Raw genomic sequence first — 26,618 nt, 5'->3', positions numbered from 1 at the left:
GAGGGGCAGCGCCAGGCCCCGGAGGTGTCTCCTGCACGTCCCTGGGGGCTCAGCCATCTCGAACGTGCTGTGGCCGTCGCTCCTCGGTCTGGAAACCGCCCTGTGCCCCTCACCCTGCCCCACGCCGTCACCCGCCACGATCCTCTCCCTGCTCCCCGTCGTTCCCGGAGTCACCCCGTACCCGTCCCGCTGGCAGCGCCCGGCCTCTCCGACCCCCCTGCTCCATGCCCCAGGGCAAGGCCGAGGAGGGTGCCCGGCTCCCCGCCCCGGCCCTGGCTGATGGCCCCGCTCCCTCCCCTTCGCAGCCTGCGACCAGCTCGCTCTCGGGGTCGTGGCGATATTCGGACCTTCGCAAGGCTCCTGCACCAACGCCGTGCAGTCCATCTGCAACGCCCTGGAAGTCCCCCACATCCAGCTCCGCTGGAAGCATCACCCCCTGGACAACAAGGACACCTTCTACGTCAACCTGTACCCCGACTACGCCTCCCTGAGCCACGCCATCCTCGACCTGGTGCAGCACCTGAAGTGGAGGTCGGCCACCGTGGTCTACGACGACAGCACAGGTAGGCGCCGGTGCCGGGCTGCTCCGGAGGAGGAAGCGGGGAGGTCTGCTGTGGCCCCACTGAGCCGCTTCCCCGCGGAAGCCTCTGGGGAGCAGAGGGCCTCACGCTCAGCCGCCGGGCGCAGCCGCAGCAGCGGCCCCCACGCTTGCAGGCCGGCGCTGCAGAGGCCCCGGGACCCTTTCCAAAGCATTTCTGTCGCAAACGCTTTAAAAACTGGGTAGCCCTGACCGCCACCACAGCCGACAAAGGGGCGGGGGGCATTAGCTGCCGGCGGCGAGACCCGGCTCAGCGCTGCTGCCTGCCGCTGCGGCCTCTGCGCTCGCAAAGCGCTCGGCCTGGGGCTGCCGGCGACGAGGCCGTTCCCAGCCCGGGGCAGGAGCAGTCCGGGAAAGTTTTTGTTTTCTGGCTAATTCTGTAAAACACAGCTGACAAAGCTCTTCACATAGAGAACAGTGCTGACAGTGAAACGAAGCAAAGCGCTGCACAGCACTATAGATGGAAAAAAGCCCCCGAACAAAGACGTGTTGGAAATCCTGTCCAACCCACTTCCAGAGAACCACACGGCTTCTTTAGGCGAGGGCTGATGAAAACGCGGCTTGACACTCTGTTTTGCAATGTGGGTCACGGTATGTTCCCCTCATGGCACGTTCCAGCGCGTCTCTTCTCCCACGCACAGGGACAGGCCGCAGTCCCTGCTGCTCCTCGCGCTCGGCTGCTGCTGCGCTTCTCCCTGCAGCGTCAGATCCCGGTAGCCCCAACGCCGCCGCACCAGCGCGGCTTGGCACCTTCTGCACCGGGGAGAAACCAGTTCCAGGGGGAGCAGAAAAATCACAAGTTCTGATTAAGTGACCATCACAAACGATGCTATTCACAGACCTAAGCAAACTGCCATTGTTTTCTTTTGCTGTTGTGCATGGTAAATACTATGGATTTTAATTTACTGTATAGCTGGTTAGTACACACTGTCCTTTCCTATGGGTGCATTTTCTTAAGAAAATATGTCATGATCCCTGAGATGTCAAAGATTAGGACTCCGCCTAAGCAGCGCAGGGACCCAAGCTCTATTTTAGCCGGATGCAGAGGCAGTAGGGAAATGCCAGGAAAAGCCATTCTGCCTGAGGACAACTGTTCTCAAAATAGCTGGGTTTTAAGCGATTGACAGATGACAGCTTTGCTTTGATGCATCTTTAAGAATGGCCATTTGAGGGAGGGAGGAAAGTCTTGACCGCATTCCATAAAATATCAGGAAGAAACAGCCTCTCCTGTCGCCAGCCTGCCGGCAAAGGCAGACTGCCCCGTAACGCTGTGGCTTTGTCTCTGTGCAATGCCCGAAGGCCTCATTCGGCTGCAAGAGCTCATCATGGCCCCGTCGCGCTACAACATCCGGCTGAAGATCCGCCAGCTGCCGCTGGACACGGACGACGCCAGGCCTCTGCTCAAGGAGATGAAGCGGGGCCGGGAATTTCGCATCATCTTCGACTGCAGCCACGCGATGGCGGCGCAGATCCTCAAGCAGGTGAGCGGCGGCGGCGGTGACGGGGACAACCACGGGGACGAGCACAGGGATGAGCACAGGGACAACCATGGGGACAACCATGGGGACAACCACGGGGACAACCACGGGGGCCACCCAGGGCCGGCGCTGGGGACAGCCCTGCCGACCGGCCGAGCTGCGGCTGCTCTGCCAGCCTTCCACGGCTATTCCAGATGTACAGCACGGGCGTTTAGTTTTAGACCAAATAACGCAGGTTTTGAAACAAAGGGCCATCTTAGAAAAACGCGAAGGTGCCTCCACTGAGTACTAGGAAATACCAAAGCCAAGGTTAGGGCTGCAGCTCGGCATCAGCACCAGGAAACACCCCCTGCCCCAAACCCCAACCATTTCGATATTCTGCTTTTTCAGCAGTGTAGCTGAAACACAGACACACAGCTAGTAATAAAGGTGAGGAAATAAACCTGTCTACACTGTTTTGGTCAACACCTGCAATTTTCACTGAATTTAATTTTTTAAGGATACTATTGGATTTCTGCAGAGAATGCAGCCTTCATTGGAAAACTGGAAGTTTTCCAACAACAGATCAGGGAAAATTCTGCCCTGGGCCACTCCTGTCGCTGCTCATTTAGCCTTCTACTGGCTTTTTATGCTTGCTGACTTCAGATATCTTCTTTCCCTTCTTTCCCTTCGGTGAAGGCCCGAGCCTGCGCGGGGCACTGCATCAACGCTTCATCGGGGTTGGACATTCCCGAGTTACGCGCACGCTCGTGTCTCTTGACGCAAGAAACCGCAGACTTGGGCAAACGGAGGGCGACTGCCTTCCGCGTCCGTTTGCGAACGCTGTGCAATTCTTGGACTTTAAGCCAGATGTCAGTGATTTTCCATTGACTGGCCTCTTTTCTTCCTCCCTTGTTCCTCCGCTGGCATCCTGCACATGCCAGAAGGTCTGTGGCTCACCCCACTCCTCGTATCTACGTGCCGTTACGGCTCAGGGTCACCAAGAGACAGGAAAACGCTCTCGCAAAGAACGCTGAAAACCAGCCGGCACAAGTGCTGCTCGTATCAGCCCAGCAAGAGACGGCCGCGCAGATTAAACGAATCCCCCGAAGGGCTGCGAAAGCGAGCGCAGAGAAAGGGGCTTCTCTTGCAACCTGCTCGATGCAGAACGGAGGGAAGTGCTCGGAGAAACGTGGAAGCCTAGGAGGGGTTATTAAACGAAGCAATATGAAGGACTCATTGTCTCCTGCCTATTATTTTAACATGCTGGCTGTGTTTGGTGCTGTGCACTTATTACGCAGTTTATTATAGTTTATTGTGCCATCTGCTCTGCTCATCGCTGCGAGTAGCGAACGAGGGAAGACGGAGGAGAGGGGGGACCAGAGGGAAAGAAGTCTTCCTGAGCCTTCTGGCTGTGTTTCTGTGCGTGTGGCTTTTTTCAGGACCAAAACCAGGGATTTCTGTTTTGCAGTATTATATAGTGTATTTTTGCTCAAGAAAAAACTACTAAATGCTTTCAGAGTCTGGAAGGCGTATGAACCCAGACCCCACCCCGGCTGGCTCCTCCGCCCATCTGCATAGCTAGGGCACAACCCTGACAGGGCTCTGAGCGGGGCCGACCCTCGTCCCTGTCGCTCCGAGCACCCGCGTTTGCCGCAGGAGCAGCACGTTCGGAAACCTCGCTTTTCCCTGACTTTTCCCCCTGAAGTGAGGGACGCACATCTGGAGCAGCCACCCTCCCTGGTGAAACAGCCTCTGTCCTTTCCGCAGGATGGACTGGAGAGACGTGCCTCCACACGCTCCGCTCCCCCGTCTCCTCATTCGCATACTCGCTTAAACCCAAAGCTTCTGCACAGACCGGAGCAGCTCTGCGCTTGCTCTGCACCGCGGGCACAGCAGCAGCACACGCAAACCTGAGCCGCAAAGGCAGCAGGGAAAGCGGCCCGTGTTTTGTCTGGCCAGAAGGGATACTTCCCAGCCTGAATCCTCTCCTGCAGACAACGTTTACATGTTATTATTATCATTACTTGCCCTTTGCTACATTTTAGCAAACACGCCAGTTAAACACCCAAACGTTTGGCCTCCAGTGCTGCCTCCCAGCCCGCGGGTGCTGCAGCCTCCCAGCGCGCTGCCGCCCCGACGCAGCACCGGCAACATAAACTTTCTCCCAAGGCGTGCGCTAAAATTTCCAACCCCTCGCACTGATTTGAACTGTCTGTCTTTAGGCAACGCAAACTGCTCAGACGATTGCTGCCGTCCGGGTAGCTCAGGCCGCGCACGCAGCCTCGAGGCCCCCCGGCTCTCGCTCCCGCGTTGTTTCACGTAACGCTCTCCCAAAAGGCGCGAGGGGCGCGGCCGCTCCCGGGTAATCCAGGCAGTATTTTTAAACACGAGTAATCCGTGAATCACGACACAACAGCTTCCACGGCACAGAGGGGTGACAGTGCCGATAATTCAGCAAGTCTGGCTTTCTTAGAACGACGGAGATATCAAATTATTCCTTATTTTACCCTCTGGGGTAAATTTTACCCTCTCGGACAAATAAATCATTTCACAAAACTCTTATAAAAGTGCTAAGCCTGCTCATAAGACCTTCCCATGTTATCCAAGTTTTTCTGGCCTTGCTCATTTTGGTCACTTTTTAATGATTTACATCTGCTCTCTGGGTTCCCAGCTCCCCTCTCCTTCCCGGCAGCTGGGTTTGAGCAGTTGCTGCACTCGGCGCCGCACAGATGTGCCTGCCTTAACGTTAATGGAGCTCCCGTTCCCCTCCCGGTGTTTGCCTGTACTTCATCCACCGGGTTTATCATTTATTGATTCCCCTGCAGACCCAGCGGTATTCTGCACACAGACTGCAAGTACTTGGGAGCTGGTGCTTGTTCCTTACAGCGAGACTGGACTGTCCCACTCTAGAGCTACAATATCTAGGCTCGTAATCTGGATCCTTTCTTTTTCCCAGGATGTTTTGACATCCTGCTTCTTTTCAGACTGTCACTTTCTTCCTTGCAGCCAAATTCTGACCCAGTAATTTTAGCAAAACCAAACAGAAAAGCAAGGGAAGCAAGTCTTTCCTGGGGAGACTTGTAGCTCCTTTCCCATCAGCAGAGATTTTAAAGCACTCTTGCATGTGTTTCTCCCAAAAAGCACGCTCACAGAATCCGCAGCACAGTCAAAACCACAGGTACGTCCTTCATTTGGAGCAATTTCCAGGTGACCCTTTTCACAGAAATGTATTTCCACGCTGCGTGGTCAAGCTGTGGACAGGGTAATCCCCTCGAGGCCCCGTTAGACCCTAGCGATTTTGTGATACACCTCACAGAACAGAACGTTTTGTCCCAGCAACGTGCATGAACCGTCCCTCGTGCCAGGGCTGCGCCCCTGGAGCTTGATCTGGCCGAGAGCCGGCAGGCACGGACACCATCTCCAAGGGCCGAGGGACGGGAGAGGTCCTCCCGCCTCCCCACACCTTTACTGACCCAAGCAGTACGTCAGACGGACACACACACATTTCCTTCCCCACAGTTATGTGCATGTGTTGGATGCGGGGACACTGAGGGACAGGAGATGCAAGCAACAGAAGTACAAACACAAGAAATAAAAAACCTTTTACTCCAGCTTTTCCAGCCAGCATATGGTCTTGCAGCCACGAGACAGGCTGCCTTATTGCCATTCTGCGCAGGTTTCTGTGAGACTGCCTGTTGCCTGGGTACCAGAGCGGGGGACACAGCCCCCGTCGGCTACGCCAGCAGAAGCGAGCCCGTGTGCCCGTGAGGCCCCGCGCTCCACAGGCCACGGCAGCACGGCTGCGCTGCGGCCAGGCGTCCCGGCTTCCCGGGGCACAGGAGCACCCAGAAACATCCCCGGGGTCCGGGCGAGCCGCACACTCGGCTTTGCCACCGCCTCAGGGAGGTTTGAAGACCACAGCTCAGCTCAGCCCTGAGCTTCCCAGCCCTCCTGGGACCCCGGCTTCCATCCTCCGGGCTCGCCTCTCGCCCCATGCACCACAGCAGCTCCTCAGAGGTTTATTCTGCACAATTGCTGCCATGTTCTCGCGCCCACTCGAACTAACCTCCCTCCCCTCCTCTCCCTCAGGCCATGGCAATGGGAATGATGACCGAATACTACCACTTCATCTTCACCACTCTGGTAAAGTATCGACTCTGTGCAACCCCCGTCACTCCCTGCCGAGCCCCCGTGGAAAGCGGGGAGGTACTTCAGGAGCCGGAGGGCTGGCGGGTGCCCCCCCCCCCCCCCGGGGTGCTGTACGGCTGCAGGACCCACGGCGGTGGCGGGGGGGGGAACGCGAGGCAGAGGGATGTCTGTATTCCCCTCAGTCGCTTTGATTCCAGTGCAGCTACACAGACCCCGCAAGATGAACGTGTGTGTGAATTTGCAGGGTTGTAGCCCCACGGACAGGATTCACGGGACTGAGTTTCGGTAGGAATTGGGTACGCGTCTCACTGCGTTCACACAGGTCTCCCTTAAACCCCAGGACCACCTCTGCTGTGGTCAACAGCTCGATACCGCAGGTTTATTTTGCATGAGAAGAACTCGGCTGGAAATTAACTTTGGTCTCATTAAACACGGGCCAGTTCCTCCCCGACTCCAGGAGGCATTTTGGTTCGGGGTTTTTGGCATGCCACTTCTATTTCCGTTTAGGATGCTGTTGCCTAGCATTCTGCTGAATTTTGTGTGATTTTGAAAATCCAATTTATCTTTTTGCCTTTAGGAAAGAAACAGACTAAACTAACCCTTAAAAACTGCAACATTTATTTTTCAAATGCAAAAGACATTTTAATTACCCCTGCTGCCATTATCTATTCCAGGCAGCTTTAAGCATTTCCCAGATAACCTCCTATTAATCAGCCCCAGCTGAGCCTAGAGTACATTTCATGTGTAGGTACAGCCTGGAGGTGGAAAAAAAAGAATTATAATAAATTAATAGATAAGCAATCACAATTAATGCCACTTTCCTGAAATAACAGTTATATCTTGGGAAAGATATTTTAATCTGTCATTCCTTAAGGCGATGTTTTCCTAGCTTGCAATGCATGTGCTGCAGCTTCTACAGTACTAGACCCATGGGGTGCTAATGAATTAGTCTATTATGTTATACTGAACGTTTCTAAAAGGTCCCCAGTCAATACCGAGTACAGTGTATCAACACTTGGCATGAAATGCTTCAACGTTTTGCTAGGCAGCAAGACTACAGTTCACTGACTTCAACATGAAGGGCCTTATCTCAGCCTTTTCCAGCAGGGGAGGAGAAACCCTTCTGAGCCCCTGTCTAACACATGCACGGCTTTTACATCCTATGAAGTCCCGAGCAGTGACAACCCCCTTAAGCTCGACACTTCTAGGAATTTCTCAGCAGCTTGTAAAAACGAGTCCTTACAAATGCAGAAGTTTCCCTAATGCCTGCTGTCACTTCTGCTGCAAATTACGGAAAGACAGAAGCCGGTGCTGCTGCGCACGAGCCGCTTCCCACGCTCCGAGCTGCCTCGGAAAGCACACGGCCGCCCGACTCCTCCCGGTTAGGCGCTTAATTAAAACAGGCTAGTTCTGCACCGGTGTTGGTAAGCAGGCATCCTCGTGAAACTAGGCACAGCTGAGATCCACGACACTGAGTCCATCAGTGGGTTTTCTGTTCAAACAGCGATGCGCAGGGGTAACTTCCATTGCCGCCGGAGCAGTTTGGGGGCCTGGTCCGAGGCCGTTACGCACGGCGCTGCACAAACGCGGCCTCGACCCAGCGGCACCGCCCGCCCGCGCGAGCGCTTGAGGACACAGAGACCCGCCGGCCTCGGGAGCAGGGGTCCCGCGCAGGGCTTTCGCCCGGCTGGGCCGGGCCCACTGCCTCGGCAGCCGCTGCGGGTGCTCGACGTGGGGAGGGTGGGTACCAGCATCGCCTCCCAGGAACGATGAGCCAAAGCTAGGGATTTTAGCTAGGGATGCAGCTGGGAGAGAGGAGAGCACAGGCCAGAAAGGGGAAGGGCCTCACGGAAACGCGGAGAATAAAACTCCCAGAAAGGCAGCAGGCTGGAGGGGACAATTAATCTGCAGCACAAAAAACAATGAATGAAGGGAAATGCAGATGAGGTGGAAAACAGACCCAGATGTTTCGGTTTGTAGATCATGGCTGCGCAGCAGCAGAAACTGATGTGGCAGCTCCCAACCCCCAAACTTTCTGAAAATCACCTTGCTTTCCTAATTATCCCTGATTCCAGGAGATGATAAATCAGGCTGCAGCTGAGAGTTAAGCTGGAAGCGCGAAGGGAGCTAATGGGAGCTGGCTTCCAGGGCAGCCGGGGAGAGGCAGGGGCAGCGGGAGCAGCCGGGCGGGGAGGGCACCCAGAATCCGGCAAGACCTGCAAGGTGGCAGTGCCGGCAGTCTGACGGCGGCACGAGCAGACCGCGAGGTCTGGAGCGCTGCAGATTAAATCTGTCGCATGCAGTTACATTTTAAGGGGGAATCATCTCCTTTTGGCAACCAAATATTAATTCCCCACAGCTGTTTCCAGAAAGCAAACTGAAGTGTCTGACAAAAAGATATAAAACCCGAAAGAACAGCACTGCCCCAGGGGTCAGGCACTGCCCATTGCACCCCCTGATATCCAGAGGATACAAACATCTGTCTGAGCTTAACCAACTCTATTTGCCCTTAGTTACCATAAGTCATGTAAAAGTCAACGTCATGGCTTGGTTTGCACGGTGCCCTTTAACAAGACATGGAGGTTTGTACTTGCAATATTTCAGGCGGAAAAAAAAAAGACAATAAAACCCCCTGAACTCTTCTGTGGGTGTGATTAATGACTTGGTCCCCAGCCGCACCTGCAGATTAAAACACGGCATCCATCACCGGTACACCTCGGGGGCGCAGAGTCAGGAGCCAGCGTTGAAGGAAAAGATCAAACCCCAAAACTTATTAAAGGAGAACAGTTGTGCGAGCTCCTCGCTCTGCCACTGAGGATGCGGTGCCAGGCGCCAGCGAGCGCTGGTTTTGTTAGGCTCGCAGCCGGCTCTGCCCCTCGGGGCAGCGATGTGCGCCCAGCCATTCCCCTTGCTCCCTCTGCACCAGCGCGGACCACAGCACACAAAACAGCTCGGTGCTCTCATACTGTATTCAAACCCGGGTTTTCAGTCCCTCCTGAGAGCAATGGCTATAGGTGCCGTATCCATCCCCCTGCTTCTATCACACAGACAGCGATGCTGCCTTTCCTCCTGCCCACGCTTTTACTACCAGCGAACACTTGCAGAAACCGTTCAGGATAGCACGTGACTAAACGTGCCCCCTTAAGCAAACGATTCCCTAAACGAAGCCCCTCCGGGCTGCCTGGCCCCCTGCGAACGCCCGGGAAGCCTCGCTCCGTGCCTCCGGCCGCTCTCGGCTCCCCGGGGCAGCCGCTCCGGGCTTCGCTGAGCACAACAGCCGCGCGATGCTCTTGGCGCGTTGTCCAGCCCCAAACTACTCCGACTAGTCACCGAGCTTCACGTTCGAGACCTCCCCAACCTGGAGGTAATACTTAGACGGGTGGCGGAGCCAAGAGATGCATTAAAGAAGTGCACAGGCCTCCAAATGCCCTCTTCCACGCTGCCTGCCAAGCGATGGCTCGTGGCTGGCTGCCAGCGGAGCTGAGCACTGCCTGGCTGGGGCTTTTTTTGAATTGTATAAAGGCCACACTCATTCATTTGCAGACTGCGTAGGCTCGTCGTAATGTCAAGAAATGAGTCTTAGTTCCTCTTTGATAGCAGTCTGCAAATTGACATTCCAAATTTGGAGCTATTCTGTCATCTGCAGCACCTCGTGGGCTTCAGCACGCGGAGCAAATGCTCCACAGAAAAGCCCTAGGGAGCTTCAGATCCCCGAACTCCGCTTCCCCCGCCGCTGCAAGCCTCGTTTTCCACGGTTTCAGTAGCGAGGAGCTCTGGAGATGGGACTGCATGGTCCAGCCCCAGGGAGCACATGGGGAACTGAGGATACCACCAGAAAGTCACTGCCCCGGCCCAGGCTTTCAGCTCACGTCCCGCTGCTGGCACTGCACAGTTTCAGGCGCACTGTCATCATGGCTGTTACTACTATTTTTACTGTTGCTGACATTATTAATTGCCTCACCCCCGGCGTGTGAAACAGCACCTCAGAGGCCACGATAAGGCTGTCCCGCTGCCAGAAGAGTCACGGCCCCGGGCACGGCTGGCCCCCCTGGCCAGAGGGGTAGTGACCTGCGCCGACGCACAGTCGCTGCAGCAGACAGCCGACCGGCTGCGTCGTTGAGGGATCAGCCCCGGGTTTCAGGGGGATCGGTTCCCGACTCCCCTGCGGTGATCCCAAGCTAACCGTTTCACCTCCTGATCCTGCTTTTCTCCCCACAATTCGCTCGTCTGTTTTATTCAGACAGCAAGCTCTCGGGCAGGGGTTTCCCTTTCTTGGGTGCAGGTGAGCTCACACACGCGACACCCTAATTCCACCAACGCGTGCAGCCTGTCCTTGTGCAGGTAGTGACTGATGGCAATAGAGAGGACAATTCACCCAACTCGTTAGGGCTCTGCCCTCACCGCCACCCCCCGTGGGCTCTGCCTCCTCCACCTCAATACACAGACGTGAACCGACACAGAAAAGACAAACAAAACAAAGCTAAACAAAATGTTTAAACTGGTTTCTCTCTTTTAAGGATCTTTATGCATTAGACCTAGAACCATACCGCTACTCTGGCGTCAACCTGACTGGCTTCCGGATCCTCAACGTGGAGAACCCGCACGTGGCCTCCATCGTCGAGAAGTGGTCCATGGAGCGGCTGCAGGCCGCGCCCAAGGCGGAGCTGGGGCTGCTGGACGGCGTCATGATGGTATGAGAGGTTTAAACTAAGCGCAGGGGAAGCCCGGGAAGGAAACCAGGCCGGGAGGGAAGGCAGCGGTGTTCAGCGAGACCTAAATGTCGTATTGATCAGTTCTCGTACTAGTAACAGCCAATCTCGGGCATCCTTCCCAGCGCGGTTAGCTGCACGCTTTGATAACTGCCCCTGAAATGCAGCGAGCTCCTTGGTGAAACCCCTGCACGGTACTGCCTTGTTAACGCCGTCCTTTTGCAAACCCAGCTGCAGAGAGACCGTCACTTTCGGGAGATGATGCTGTCGTCTTAAGGATGCAGCTCTCAGGTCCCTCCACTCCCCTCCTCTTCTTCCCAGTAAAAAGCTGGCCCCAGGAGCTGCAAAACTCAAAGCTTTCACTCCAGGAAAGGGTGAGCTGGGGAATGCAGGCACAGCGGGGAAGTGCCCTGGCTATTCTGTGCTGGGAACGAGAGGAGAGGGAGCTGCAGAGAGCTCGATGTGGTGCCTCGTGCTGGAGCGCAGCAGGATTTGTCTGCGCTCGCCTGACGGGCAGATGCAGCGAGCGCTCGCTGACCTGCAGAGGTACCAGCTCTCGGTGCCACGGACCCCGTGCTCCCGGTCTGGAGAGGGAACTCGCTCTTCCGCCAGCCTGGATTCCAGGGCAGGGCAGGTCACTGCCGTGCAAGTCTCTCCACGCAGGCCCAGGGAACAGCACGGGGGAGCAGAAGTGCTCACGTCCCACGAGAGCAGCCAGCTGCACGGCTCTGCGCAGCCCTGCTCCGACTCAGAGCAGCTGGTGATTTCCCCAGGCAATCGCTCGAAGGCGCTGAATGCCCCAGGTCCCGGGAGCACAGCGCATGGTAGACTGGGCCAGGCAATTCGGTGAGACTGAGTTAGGGAAAGACAGCCAAATGCACGCCCAGAGATGGGCTTTGCTGCAGTCCTGATGGCTCCTTTCAGGGTCTGATGGCAGCTCCGCTCGGCTGAGCTACTGCTCTGCAGGTAGAGCACCTGCTCGCCCATCTGCCTTCCCTGCGAGGCCGCGTCCGACCCCCGCAGCTGGCTTCCTCCTCCCTCCCCCTCGTCCCCAGCCCCAAACCACTGTCCACCCGTCTGTCCCAGCACTACCAACGGGAGCCTGCGGGAGGGAGGTCAGCCGCTGCCCTCCGCGCCTGGGTGGGAAGGGAAGGGAAGGTCACGGGGACGGCTGCCAGCACTGGAGGATTTTGGCCACGCGCTGTTAGATATTTGCCCTGCTGTTCCCTGTGTTATTTTTATGGTGCTGCTGCTGTACTCACATCTGCTTTCTAGCGCTGTGAAGCCAGCAAACAATGTGTTTTCATTAGCAGGACTTTACATCAGGGCTGAAAAATAAATCCAGCTCCGCTGGTCAGTGCTTGGAGGTGAGATGGGGCACCTCCAGCTGCATCCCAGACTATCACACTGCACGGGAGGGGGAAGCTCTCCCCAGCCCAGATCACTGAAACGTGGAAAGATGTTGCAAATCTGGCATGTTCTGATGTCACTGAAAGTTTGGGTCATTCTGGAAAATTCAGTCTGCCCATGGACAAGTCATTTGGCTTTTCTGTTTCTCATGTCTCTATGTATAAATAGTCCGGATAATATTTTCCCGTTAGTTTTTTTAAGCTCCTTAGAAAAAAGGACTACATAAGAAAACCCTGTGGCCATACTCTACATACAGAAATAGCTGCCTTCTTTGTTTGCCAGTACAGCAGTAAATGCATTAGAAATACCCAGAATAGCTGCACACGGACAGATGACATTTTCACAATCTATGATTTTAAGGGAGAACTGTGATCTTTTAGTCTAAAGAGCCACACAACAGAGAAACGCTTGCGTTCACGAGGCTTTGTCGTGGGCAACGGTACGTGTTTTGAGAACGTGCCTGGCATGAGAGCCCAGCCCAGAGGTCCATAACCACCTCATCGGGTGTTAGAGCGAACGCGCTCCCGGCAATCCCTTGGGATGCAGCTGAAAACGGGAACCGTTACCAACACAAATGCTGTTCCCCTTTATTTTAGACAGATGCTGCCCTGTTGTACGACGCAGTGCACATCGTCTCGGTGTGCTACCAGCGAGCCCCGCAGATGACCGTCAACTCCCTGCAGTGCCATCGGCACAAAGCCTGGAGGTTCGGTGGCCGCTTCATGAATTTCATAAAAGAGGTAAAAACACGATTTGCAACCGTAATTGCTTCCCGCTAATGCAAAACTCCCGCAGCAGAAGCGGTGCAGCTGCTCAGAGCGCAGGTACGGCGGCACGTGGCAGAGAGGTTTTGCAGTTACGGGATTATAAAATCCTTCCCTGCCGGGGTTGTACAAAGGGATGGAAGCACAGATACACATCAGACCGCTGACATTACCCGAAAGGGAAAAAATCTGTGTGGCAGAAGAAAGCAAAGATGGCAGCGTACCAGCAGGTACTACTGTACATGAAATAGTCCAAAACTTAACCTTAAATTTTCAGGATCAAATAGAGCCGTGAGGAAGCTCTCCTGACTTCCAAGTCCCCAACAGGGAAGTCACCGGCCCGCTGGAGTGGCTCGGGGTAGCTTTCGACCTGGGAAGCAAGAAGCCCAGATTTCTGCTCCCGGTTTCCCACCCAAACCACTGCAGGACCCAGGGCCTCCTTCCGCACCTCCCGAACCGGGACGCAGAAGCAACGCTTGGGTGCACGGGTTTGGTTTCACTGATGACCCTGAAGGGAATTACAGCAATTGTGCATGTGAGTAAGTGTCTAGACCAGGCTTAGGGCTGCTTATTTAATTGTATTTGTATACTAGTTTGTCTAAAGAAGAGAGAGGACTTGGGGGCTTAGTATCTTTTACGTATTTAGCTATAAAGAGCAACTGCCCTCCGTAAAAGGGCCAGCACTGGGCTTCTGCACCATCCACTCCCTGTCTTTGCCTTCAAAACAACACCACGCAGCCACAGCAAACACGGAAAACAAGCTGAACTCCTCCACGCTGTCACCGAGAGCTGCCCTTGCCGCCTCGCACATCAGGAGCAGCCGGACCACTCTCTTCACACCGGTCCTTAGCGGAGCAACAGCCATTTGCCTTGTACAGGAACATTTGCCCGGGGTCCGCAGAGGGCATTCGGCACAGCTAAATCCCGGTGGCACAACCGGCAGCGCGGCGCAGAGAGCGGCGGAGGTAGCGAGCGGGGAGCCGGGCAGCGAGGAGGCGGCCTCGTTCCCTGCTTCGAGTCACTGCGGTTTTTCTCTGTCCGGCCCACGTAACTGTTTGTTTCATCTGGCAAAAGCACACGAGCAGGCGCAAAGCACCGGTGCTCCCGAGCAACAGCTCCCGAGCGGCCGCAGCAGGGAGGCTGCAGCGAGGGGCGGCCAGGAGCTCTCGCCCTCCCGAAGGGCCCCTCGACGCCCACCCTGCGCTCACCCCGCGCTCTGCTCCGCCCGCGGAAAGAAAGAAAGAAATATGGAAGCAAGAGCTGCAGGAGGATATTGCAAACCCGCCAGATACGTCTTTGTGATGGAAAAGCCCTATTTACCCTAAGGCCCTTTTCAACCTCTCTGGCTGCGGCTCTTCGTGCGGGAAGTTATGAGAGCGGCTGCAGCGTGGTGTTCGTGATGGAGGCCGCGTTGAAACAGCTGGCCATAAACCCCCTGAAGTTTTCAACATGAAAGAGCAGAAGTACACTGCTAATTGTCATTAGGATTCGTGCCGCAGCATCGCGGGCAGAGCCCAGCAGGACGGAGCAGCGGGAGCGCGACGCAGGGGCCTCCCCGGCCGCCCGGCCCCGGGCAGCAGAAAGGAAGAACTATTCCCCTTGCAGAGCGAGCGTGAACTTTTTTCTTAACAGGCCCTGAAGACTGTATCTCTTCTCCCTCTGCCTCTCTCTCTCTCTCTCCATTTTCATGTTTTGTTCCCTTCTGCGGAAAGCTGCTCCAGCTGGCTGCCAAAAGACAGTGTAAATGACTGGTTTGCTTGGCTCCTTTGGCAAATCACCCTGAGCCTCCCACTCCAGCGCCCGGCTGTTGTTTCCCTCGCCGGCGCGGTGTCAGCCGGGCGCAGGGACCAGCCGCCCCCGCCGCATCGGCGCGCAGCAGCCGCGCTCTCAACTCCGGCACAGCCGGCACCGTGGCGGAGCGGGAGGCTTCGGCGCGGCCGCCGGTCCCGGCCCGCGCTGCTCCCGTGGGTGCTCGGTGTCCCGCGGCAGCCCGGGGACCGGCACCCAGCTGCCTCGGCTCCCGCGCCGGGGAAGGCAGGACCTGCCGCGGCCGAGCTGCTCTGCGCAGAGCCAGAAACCAAACTGCCCATTGCTGAAACAGGACCGTGAAGCAGAAGCCCCTGTTCGCAGCCCGGCACCATCGCGGGAGTATCGTGCAGTTGGGGAGGGGTTACAGCACGTCCCACCCCGTCCCCAGCAGAGCAGGTGTCACACCGTGCTGTCGCTTAGCGAAGCCACTCTGCTACCAGCACCAGCGTCTGGGATCGGGGATCCTCTCACCTCCCAGACCAGACAGGCTGATCCTGGTGCTGCTGCAAAACGCGCAGTGGGAAAGGGAGATAGTCGCAGGATAGCTCTGGCTGGAAAGGAGCTCCGGAGGCCTTCACTCCAGCTCCTGCTCCGAGCAGGACTGCTCCAAGCCAGGCCAGGCTGCCCCGGCCCTCGGCCAGCCAAGCTCTGAACATCTCCAAAGACGGAGCTTCCGCGTGGTCTCCGGGCACCGGTCCCAGGGCTCGAGCTGAACTGCCACAGCCTGGACGGGGCCCGGGCACAGCGCTGTCCCGCCCATGTTCCCACGCCGCGCTAGGGGACGGAGCCGGCGGGCAGCGACGAGGTCTTGGCTTCCCACCTGAAACAAGGGAGGGAAGCGCTCGGCACTCGGCAGCTCCCGCGCGCCCTGGCAGCACCAGCAGCTCCATGCACGTAAGGGCTCTTCTTTTACGGGGTTGACTGAATCGCCCCAAAGCCCGGCTCCCCGCAGCCCAGCATTTCTCAGCCCCACGAGGATAAATGCCGCACACGAGGATGCCGCGATAAACCCAGGGAGTTTTCTACTGAGTCACCATGTCCTGAACAGCTGTTGGACACAAAAGGTGCTAACAAAAACTGTGGCAAGGACTTTAACCTCCAGCTCAGTCTGCAGTCTCAGCAGTGATGGAGATGCTTATTAATTAATGCTGCTCTTCGGGGAGAAAGTACCGATGCAAGGACTAATTAAAAGAGTGCACTGTACAGCAGAGGGAGAAACATTACCGGTGATACCCAGTAACAGCCCTGCCGCTTTCTCTCCCTCCACAGGCCCAGTGGGAAGGACTAACCGGACGGATCGTCTTCAACAGAACCAGTGGCTTACGGACAGATTTTGATTTGGACATCGTCAGCCTCAAAGAAGATGGGCTCGAGAAGGTAGGCAGCTTGTCCTCCCTAGAGCACTGCGGGCTGGCCTAGCTCTGAAAGATCTGCTCAGGCAACAGAGAAAACGGTTGGTGGCCTTACTGTTCCCATGTTTATTGCTTTATGTATAAAAGAATATTTACTTTGTGGGATTTCTTGGATCCTTTTCCATGCCTCGGCTGTGACTCACTAGCCCTGAAGTGCTGTGCGTGGGATTAGTTCCCAGCTGCACGAGCGCTTGTGGCACTTTGCTGGGATCCGGCAGAGCGGAGGCAGAATAAACTTCCTAAGCAGCCGTTAACCTCTCCTTGCCCAGGCCGAAGGTGGGGGGAATAAAACCTGTCCCCCCCGTCCCATCCTGCTGGACTTGCTTGCAAAACACTGACGTTTTCCTGAAAGCATCACCTTGGTGCGAGTTCCTTCGATAAAAATTGCCTCAGGCTTGGAAACGGCACCGGCTTATTACAGCCTAGATTTTGGAGGAGGACACAGCGTGTACTTTTGTTCAATTTTTTTTCTGTGTTACCGAAGGAACAGTAAGAGAAAAAGCAAAGCGCCTGTGCCGGCCTGTCTGGCCGCGGGGTTTCGCTCGGCGGCCGCCCTTCCCTGGCACGCAGCGCGCAGGCTCCGTCCCTCCCAATTAGCGCAGCTCTGCCCTGGGCACGCAGATGCGATGCTGATGTGCAGATCTGATTCTCAGGTGCTCATGAGGATTTCATTTCCTTTCCTTCAATTACTTTTCCAAAAGAAAAGCAATATGCGAACCACTAAAGCTGCTAAAATGCCACTTTCAAGGTGAGATCAACTCATTTAATAGACAAAACAGAGCAGCAAGTGGCCTAAACCGAACAAAGAACCGCAGTGGCAGCTCGTGCCCACGGTCACCGCTTCAGGGATGCTCTGCTGTAATCCGCCTCCAGGTAACGCGGATGGGGCCACCGAGCCCTCTCGGGGTCTGACCCTCCTGCGATAACTCCAGGTCCGCGTCCCGCTGAAGGGCATCCCGCCCGCAGATCCACAGGGAAAAGCCGGCTACCGGAGCGGTTCCCTTTCCAGAGCAGAGCTGCTTCGGGTGCTCGTGCAGTGCCTTGCTGGCCGCTACGGACGGAGCACTGCGTCCCGCAACCTTCGGGCACGGAGACGGGCGTCCAGCACGGCAGCCAGCGCCGGCCGGGAACGCGGGGAGGGAGCTTGCAATTAGCCCTGCCGCAGGCAGCCCGGGGCGCACGGATGACTTTCCCAGCTAAGGCTGGGGAATTATTCAAGCGGTGCTGGTGGGAAGCACGGAGGCAGCGGCTCGACCGGGCTCCCCGGCTCGGAGGTGCACGTGCCACGAGGCTCCCGGGCCTGGGGACTCGACTGCCCCATCCCCCTTTCTCACAGTTTGCTTTTCCTTCTCTTTAAAATAAATCGTTGCCGTGCTTTCACACCACAGTGGTAGTTCTTTGCTTCATGCAAAAAAATCTCAAGGTCACCACTGCCCTCTCCTAGGGGATCTGTTTTGGTGTCAAACACAGAATAAAGAAAACGTTATTCCAAAAAAACCCCGTGACCTTCAGTCCCAGCTGCCGTCCAGCCAGGCTCTGGACCGCAAAATCAAATCACCAGAAACGTTTAGAGTCTAAGCTGTACCAAAATCACCCTATCGTGCAAAATCCTTCAGTTCCGAAAAACCAGCAGTTTCCAAAGACTGAAAGTCCTCTTCCTTCTTTCCCCCCCGGAGTTGTTCAGCAGCAGAAAACCTCCTAGACGGGAAGAGATGAACCCAGGTGCTTTTATGATACAAGGGACAGAAAACGATAGCTCAGGACATCAGCACTCGGGGAAGAGTTCATGAAGTTAATCCACAGGCCGAGATCGATAGAGCAAAACCGGGAGCGTAAAAGCTCCGGCTGCCGGCGAGGCTCCCCGGGTGCATTAGGCTGCCGTGCGCCCGCAGCACCGCGCGCCGCAAAGTGCCTCCTCCCAGCACTGCCCCGGACGGGGACGCGGATCTGCAACGCTAAATTCATGGGAAATTCATCCCTGAATTTTGGCTCTTTCTTTTCTGGAAGCTACTCGCTTTCAGAAACCCCACAGAAACTGCACTACGTCTTTTTGGGGCACAGCGCACCACCGACTGCAGGAGAGCTGCGTGTTGGTAAAATAACAGAAAAACGTGGCCGGTATCTGGGTACGGTGTGAATCCAAATGTTTGCGCAACCACAGCACCTACGTGTCACACTCGCACTACCCGAGCGTGCTGGGGACCGGCACTAGCCGTATTTATTACCAGCGCGCGGCACGTAGGGCCCACGGGAAGCTGCCAAGCTCGATGCATATTCTGTGCAGTCACTCAGCTTTTTTGTTTGATCTCCACCAATTCAGAGATTTCGCAATTCCCACTATTATTTTTTAAAAAGCTTCCTGTCAACTCTAGAGGGATTTTAAAGTATCGATGTCAAATCTCTGCTGATACTAGGTTTCTGTCAATAGTTAATCTGAAATAACAAAATGCACAAACAAATCCCACGCGGATTCTGCATTATGTATAATAGCTTATGTTCGCTGAGCTTCAGGATTGAACTCCTGATCCTTATACCGCCTGGATGTTCCAGGGATTACAGCAGCATTAACTAAACATAATTACATGTAGTTTGACTATCTGACTCGCACACTTCCCTTAATGCACTCTTTTTCTTTTTCTTTCCTTTTTCAATATTTAAAACTGATTAATTCAGTCTCAAGTTCCATATATTTCATTTTCTTAAAGCAACTTAGCTGCAGCACTCGTAGACGTCTCTTAGATTCCTGCTTCTTTTTTTCCATGCACAGTAATAATCTTTTGACATTGCAGCTATTCTGTGATTGAAGGGAGACGAGGAGGATTGCCTGGGTTTTACCTGAAATATTTAGAGCCTTTCACAAAGTTCACGGAAACGCTTTTAGAATTTATGAAATTTTTTTGCCAGGCAGCATTCCTCATTACAAAGTCTCTTTTGGGGGATGCAGTAAAACCAAGTTCTCTCCTTGGACTGCTGAAGAGGCTGGAATATCTTAAAAATAGGAATAAATAAAATATTGGAAGTTCCTGGCTCCCCAGCGGGTTTGAGCTGACTGCTGCAGGTTTCTCTCAGCCCCGTCTCCCGGTGTGACCCCCACGATGGACTATCTGCTCCCATTTCCATGCAGGGTTTTGGTCTTTCTCGCTGCCGGGCTGGCGGAACGGGCACCCTGCTCTGCTCGCTGGCAGCAGTCCCACATCCCCGCAGCTTTCGGGGCATTTTATCTCCCTGTCGCAGGCCTTTAGCCAGTCCTGCCTCCAAAGTTTGTCCCGAGCCTCCCCGATGCTGCTGGGATCAGGTTAACAGGCCGACAGCTGCCCAGATGACTCCTCTTAAACAGAAACATGTTTTGCTCTTTCCGGGTCAGCAGACTTCTTCCAAGTCTAAAAATGCATCAAAATTGACAGACTGAGAAAAAAGCGCACCTGGAAGAGATGAGGAGCGTAGCTGCCCGGGCCCCCGGAGCAGGTCTCCAGGCCCGACGGCTCCGCTGGCTCCCGGCACAGGACTGCAGTGTCCCTAAGCGGGACGACGACAGTAAAGGCCGTCGCACGGGGAAGGGAAGCACTCGCAGCGCCCGCGCGCGGTCTGCCTTCCCGCGGTGCTGCCTGGCCTTCGCAGCGGTGCCCCGACCGCCGCGGGGGGACGGGGAGGGGGTTCTCCCGCCCTCTTGGCCTCCGTAAGGGACCAGCACTGAGCTGTTTCTGCTGTGGATCGAGCACACCAAGAGCTCAACCAATGATGCCCCAAACGGCAGCTCAGGGTGCACTTAGTCACCTCTGCAGGAGAGGCTGGGGCCGAGGACCGGGGCCCTTCGAGGGGAACGCGTAATAAAAGCGAGTCCGTGCCTCTGTGCGGAACATAGAAACGGTCCGTACCAGTGATGTGCAAAGCAGGTCAAACTGCTTTTAATTCTTCCCATCAAAACAAAAGAATGAAAATGAAAGAAAATAGCTGCGTATTTTCCTTATTTACTTTTGTTCCGTTTCGCTCTTGCCCGAGTTGACTCCTCCGGGCATTCTGACTGTTTGGGCTCCACAGACCCACTGCAAACTGTTCATTCAGCTCCTAAGCGGTAGTTGGCACCATCTCCTCTCCCGCACCTGCATCCTTCTGAGGGCAGCACAGGGGCTGGTCGTTATACACATGCAGGTGGAGCGACCTGCAACTGAGGGTTAAAGCAGATCTTCTATTCAGCTGATGCAAGATGATAATTTCAGCTTTGCTTCCACTTTCTGCAGACGAGGGAAGCAGCTCCGTTTTTCCAGGCCAGCAGGATGCTGAGAGTGACTGAATAATGTGAGGCAGGTGCTGATTTCCCTTGCTTCGTTCCAGGTCGGAGTATGGAGCCCTTCGGACGGCTTGAACATCACGGAAATTTCCAAGGGACGAGGGCCTAACGTCACAGACTCGCTGAGCAACAGATCCCTGATTGTCACCACCGTCCTGGTAGGAGACTGCAGACTCTCTTTTCCATCTACGTGTAAATCTCTGGGACGTGTGATGTCTCTGACAATTTGCAGCCCGCCGTGCCAGATTTGCTGGTCCCCCGGAAAGCCGAACCAGGGCTCGGAGAGCCCCGGGGGCAGGGCTGGGCTCCTGCCCTCCGCCCTGCCCCACAGCCGCTCGGCGTGACCCGGTGCAGGGTCCTCTGCGGCCGCCCCGGCAGAGGCTTCTGCCCCCCGAGCGGCCGGCCCGCACCAGCAGCACCGTGCCCGGGCTGCCGTGTGTCCCCGCGGCAGGGGCCCGCCCGGCTCTCCCGCTGCCCCACGCTCCCTGCACGCGCTGGAGGTCGCAGCGGGTTGCAATATGCCAAGCTCCAAAAAAGCCCTTAAACCGCACAGGGCCGGCAGCGCGCGGGTGTCCGGCTCGTCCGCAGCAGCGGGCATCGCCAGCTGGTCGGCATCTCTCCCTCGGACAGAAACATCCCTGGTGCGGGAGAAAACGCCGAGAGCAGCCAGACACCTTGGCTCAGCTGTGACAGTCGTGTTTCTTCCCCCCTCTTAAGTACATATTTGATAAACTAGCTAAGAGTAACGCAGTTATCCAGCAAACCACAGGTACTTTGCTGGGCTCCTCCGCCTCCAGCTGTCACACTGCATTTTGTTCTCACGTTCGCTATTGGATCTGATGGCAGGCATCAGATCGGGATGAATTTTTATTTAACATCTAATGAATTATGACTAGTGGCATTGGTTTCTATACGGCTGCGTTACACAGCGCGGGCTTAGAGCATGCCTGCGGGAAGCAGCAAAAACCGTCAGCACTCGCGCAGCTTACCTGCGACTGGGGCTGAACCGTGTTTTCGCCTAGGTGAATTTTCTGGCCCTTTTACGTTCCGTATTTTCAGGGAGCCTAAGGGCAGAGACAGTAAAGGACTGCCAGCCCGGGGGGCACGTTCCCCAGTCCAGAGCCCCGCGATCCCTCATTACAAAGCTCCTCACCACCCTAAAAGGATGCGTCTTTGTATAGAGGGGGTTTGTATTACAGCAGGAACTGCAAGACTGTGAGGTCCCTCCTCTCGGCTCCTCCGCACCCGGAGGAGAAGAGGGTGAGGAAACGCTTGATGCAGGGCGTAAGACAGGCTGGAAACAAAGGTGTTGCTCCAGGCAGCAAGGGGCTAGCGAAACGGGAGCAGACAGAAGGCCGCTGCAACACAGGTGCTGCTGCTGCTGCTCTCCTTGCAAACCAGCCGCCCAACCTAACAAAAAAGCGCAACTCAGAACTTCCCCCTCATCACGTAGCCTTTGTTCACTGAAACATTTTGTTGGAGTTCCTCCCTGAGAGTCGGGCACAGGATGCTCTCCTTGACCAAGGCTTGCAACACGCTGGTTTCGCGTCCCGATGAGCAAGGGGGACTGAGGAAGTTCCCTTCTCCGCCTCGAAGTTTCGGGCTGCGCTGCTCCGGCGGGGCTGAGGCGGGTCGCGCTCGCGGGGGCCGGCACCGGCGCGGTATCCAGCGTGATATGCGTCAGCAGCGGCGGTTCCCCACTGGCTACGGTTATTCAAACGAATTGTCACATCAGGAGTTACTGCAGCAGCATTAGAGAAATGACAGAGCAAAAGGCGCTTTAACAATTCAACAAGCATCAGATGGAGAAACTGCCTCGGCTCAGACCCCGGCAGCAGCCTCTGCGCAGGCACGCTACGCGTACGGCTTGCTTCCCTTTTCATCCTTTTGCATTTAAGTGTTTTTGGTGTGCTCAAAATGCTTATGAGGAGGAAGTTTAAGTAGTTTTTTCTAACCGGCCAAACAGAGAGACCTACCCCGCCAGGGTCGGGTCATTCTGGCAAGGTAAAAGCTGCCAGACCCCGTACACGGGGGATGCAAATTTTCAGAGCAACATGAACAGCACATCACAGCAATCCGCACTCGGGTGGAGGCTCAGGACCAGCTGCAAGGGGATCGCCCAACCCCTGCCGCCGCCTGAGAAAACTCCCCAAAGTTATATAACGACCGCCCTCCCCGTCCCCAACGAGAGCCGTGCGCGGCGGGAACGTCACCGCGCGGGGACAGCCTGCTCTGCAGCCGCGAGAGACAGCAGCAGCGCGGCCCAGGCAGCGGCCGGTCGCGCAGAGGGAAACCGAGGGGCACCAGGCACAGCCAGGACCGGGGTACCAGTGAGAACTGAACGGCGAGGACTGAGGGGAATCAGAAAAGACGCATCTTGTCAGGCATAAGGTACACGGCTAGAGCTGCAGAAACGCCTCGGTCTAGAATAACGCGATTGCTGTACCTCAAGAGTAAGGTTAATGCAAAATGACAGAGCCAGGAGGAGACCTATCAGCCATCTGCCCTTGACGTGCTCCTTTCAGGCAGCATTTTCATCTCCTACCCCATGAGCACGTACAAAATTACAGAACGTACAACTGCGATATCGGTTCCCATCAACTGTGCGATTCCCTGGGCCTGCACACATGCAGCAGGGCCTCCACCCAGAAGCCACAGCTGCCCTACAGTCCTGTTGCCTGTAAGAGTAAGAAATGTGCTTAGACCCGAGTTTTGCAATAACTGCATTTTCATATACTGGACTCTAAAAAATAAAATACAACCCCAAACTTTATTTGCAGTTGCAGCTTCCCTTTCTGCCTTTGCACTGGGGTAAATGATTGCAGAAGAGCCATAGGAGGAACCTTTGAAAGAAAAAGCATGAAAGGTTATTTTCCCCCCTTTTGCAGACATTGCAGTGACTTGTTGGAAGAGAAATATTACCCCAGCAGCCAGTGCCGCTCTCCCCAAGCAATATGGGAACTGTGAAGTTATGAAATTGAGGGCACCTTCACTGAGAAATCGATTAGCAAACCGAGAGAGCTTGTGAATTGGATGTCTGGCCATTTTCAGTAATAAATTGTGAAATAGTCCGTGAATAAGTGGTTCACAGAGTTCAGAATTACCCCCTAGGAAATGTCTGAGACCTGGAGATACATTACTGAAGCGAGCAGCGTCCTAATGTTCGGTGCTTCAGCTGTTAAATATGCATGTAATCCCTACAGCGCTTCCCAAAATTAATAGTGCTTTATGGCTGCTCTGGAGCCGGTGTATTTATATCAAGATCCATAGATTCAGCCGATTCACAAACAAAGCACTAATTCCAGGGAAGAAAGCCGAGGAGGAGGCCAGAGAGCAGGATTTAAGTGAGCTGCCTGCACCAAACCAAACTCTGCAGGCGCGATGTTGTCGGCTTTGCTCTGCAATTCTGCAAACCTGGTTTTGCGCGCTCCCCCTCGCCCCCTCCCACCCCGCCGCGAGGCCACGCAGGCACCTCCGGCCCCCCGGGCAGGAGGCAGAGCTCGTCCCCACGGCACCGGCGGGGCTGACACGGCCTTGCAGAGGGGGACGACCGGCAGCCCCCCAGGCCGGGGTGCCTGCCCTAGTCTGGGCGCAACGGGGCATCTTGCTAGTATTTTAACCGGGATCCCAGATCTCCCGTCCCGCGACTGCCAAGCCCCCTCGCCCCAAGCAATGCAGCCGACCCCCCTGGGGCAAGCCGCGAGCCTCCTGCAATAACCCCATTTCCATATCCTCCCCGCCATAGGCAGGGACCGCAGCCTTGCGAGTACCGTTAATTTGGGCCATTTATTAGCTGCTATTGATCTCTCACGCTCCTCCTGCCCTCCAGCTCCTGCCTGCCACGCTTTGCCATTTCCATCTGTCCTCTCCATGTTTTCTGCCTCAGGCTTCCCCCGGTGTCCCCTGCCCTTGGTCCTCTCCGACCGCTCCTGCCTGACGCTTGCTGGAAGGACAGCGACGGCTGTTCTGGGCTTGCGGAGGGCAACGCGCCTGCCGGCCTCAGCGAGGGAGGCAGGAACCGATAGGGCAAAGCCCCTGTGAAGTACTTTATTAGGTATTTTTTGGCATGTGGCAGTGCTTGGGACCACGGCGATTAAAGACGCACCCCCGACCGTCCCCACTGTAAAGGGCGGAGGGCAGACGCCAGACCTACGGGAGAGGCGGGGGCAGCTCAGGGGACGCCTGCGGTGACAGCGCGTTCAGCACGCTCTTCTCCTCCTCCAGACCCTCTCCTGTCCCCTGCCTCAGCTGCTCTCACGTCCCATCAACTAGCAGGGAAAAGAGAAAAATGACCCAAACTCGGGGAACGTTTTGAGCTGACCACCAGCCAAGCATGGTCCCTTCACTTGTACTGAACCCGCCAGCCTTTCCCTGCCGCCGCTGCGGTGGGCAGAGGTGCCGTGGTGGGGGCAGCTCCACTGCTGCTGTGCCGGAGCTGCAGCTGCATTTGGCCTTCCCTGCCCCCCTCTTGTTGTTTCTCAACGCTCTTCATTTTCAGAGCATGAAATGGTTATTTTTCTCCCTGAAATCCCACCAAATGGAAAACAGTTGGCTGCTCAGAAGAGACAAAATTAAATTTTGTGGGGTAAACAAGGTTGCTAATTAGCTGATGCACTGTGCAAAGTTAATTTATTCCAACCGTGTCACGGTGCCAGCGCTGCCTGAAGAGTCCAGTCCCACGGCTGAGGCCGACCTGCCGAGCGGCCCTGCCCCGGGGCTGTGCTGTGGAAATGGGACTGGCGGCCGGCCCGTAACGGAGACTCTTTGCTTCCCGGTGTCCAGGAAGAGCCCTTCGTCATGTTCCGCAAGTCCGACACGGCCCTCTTCGGGAACGACCGCTTCGAGGGCTACTGCATCGACCTTCTGAAGGAGCTGGCCATCATCCTGGGCTTCACCTACGAGATCCGGCTGGTGGAGGACGGGAAGTACGGCGCGCAGGACGACAAGGGCCAGTGGAACGGCATGGTCAAGGAGCTCATTGACCACGTGAGTGAGGCGCGTCTGCACACGCATGCAGCTGGGGCGGCCTTCTGCCCGGGGGGGGACCGCTCTCCGGCTCGGGATACCTGCAGCGAGCTCACATCCGCTCTGCTCGGGCCCGGGGGCTATGTTGCGCGGCGTGCAAGAGGTGTATCCCCGTCACCAGCGCCATTTCTGACTCCAAATGTTCACTGGGAGTCTTCTGAGAATGGACGTTTTCAGAGCACGCAAATGGGCTCTGCAGCTTCAGCCACGGACCGTCCCTGCCTGCTGCTGCCCCGCCACAGCAACGGGGCACGCGGGCACACGGGCACGCGGGACGGGGCTGCCCCAAGGGCCGCTGCCCATCGGTGCCGCGAGCCGGCGGCAGGGCTCCTGCCGGGGAGCAGCCCGTCCGCTCGCGCCCCGCGGAAGCTGCTGCTCTGCTCCCACAGCCGTGGGCCGGGCGCAGCGTCGAGGGGGCTCCGGGACAGCAGCCGTGTCCCAGGCCCAGCTCAGCTGGATCCCGGTGACAGAGCCAGGCAACGCTCTGGCTGACAAGTGATGCTGCTCTGTGCGTTTCGACACAGACACCCAAATCTTGCGTGTCCGCTTTGCTTGCTGTGAGACCATGGAGTCCAAGAGGTCTCCTCTGCCCATCTGAACAAACAGGACCTTGTCCCCGATGTGGTGGAAGAAGCTTTGTGCTGAATGCTTGAGCAGTGCAGTTCCTGGGAAATCTTTACTTCTTTTTTCCTGAATTTTTGCTGGTTTATATAAAGTCATTGGCTGACATAACGAGAAGAGTATCAGAGAGTAACGGTCCACTACAGGTGCATGTGCACAGGCAGTTTGTCCAGATGGCCCTAGGCTGCACCAAGAAAGGTGTTTGCTGTGAAACCAGGGGTTCGTGGCCATTGCACACGGCGTTAGTGAGACCTGCACTTGGCATGAACCAGGCACGCAAGAACCGGTGCTGGAGGCCAGAAGGCAGCTGCTCAGCCAGCGCTTGGCTGAACTGGGGCCCAGCCACAAAGCTAATCTAAGCCTGGTCTCTCTC

At 56.0% G+C, this 26,618-nt stretch overlaps 1 protein-coding gene across 1 annotated transcript in view; it reads left to right on the top strand.

The window, feature by feature from the left end:
- GRIK3 (glutamate ionotropic receptor kainate type subunit 3) overlaps positions 1–26,618 on the top strand; it is a 117,499-nt gene that overhangs the window by 60,207 nt on the left and 30,674 nt on the right. The window contains exons 3-10 of the mRNA XM_064525249.1: positions 306–563; positions 1,898–2,079; positions 6,148–6,201; positions 10,725–10,898; positions 12,923–13,066; positions 16,169–16,276; positions 20,644–20,757; positions 25,382–25,585. Coding sequence (XP_064381319.1) covers positions 306–563; positions 1,898–2,079; positions 6,148–6,201; positions 10,725–10,898; positions 12,923–13,066; positions 16,169–16,276; positions 20,644–20,757; positions 25,382–25,585 — 1,238 coding nt within the window. The remainder of the gene's footprint in view (positions 1–305; positions 564–1,897; positions 2,080–6,147; positions 6,202–10,724; positions 10,899–12,922; positions 13,067–16,168; positions 16,277–20,643; positions 20,758–25,381; positions 25,586–26,618) is intronic.

Source organism: Dromaius novaehollandiae, chromosome 23 (genome assembly GCF_036370855.1).
Source record: "Dromaius novaehollandiae isolate bDroNov1 chromosome 23, bDroNov1.hap1, whole genome shotgun sequence".
Taxonomy (NCBI): domain Eukaryota; kingdom Metazoa; phylum Chordata; class Aves; order Casuariiformes; family Dromaiidae; genus Dromaius; species Dromaius novaehollandiae.
The sequence above is the reverse complement of the archived record's forward strand: the minus strand, read 5'-3'. Positions and strand labels throughout refer to the sequence as shown.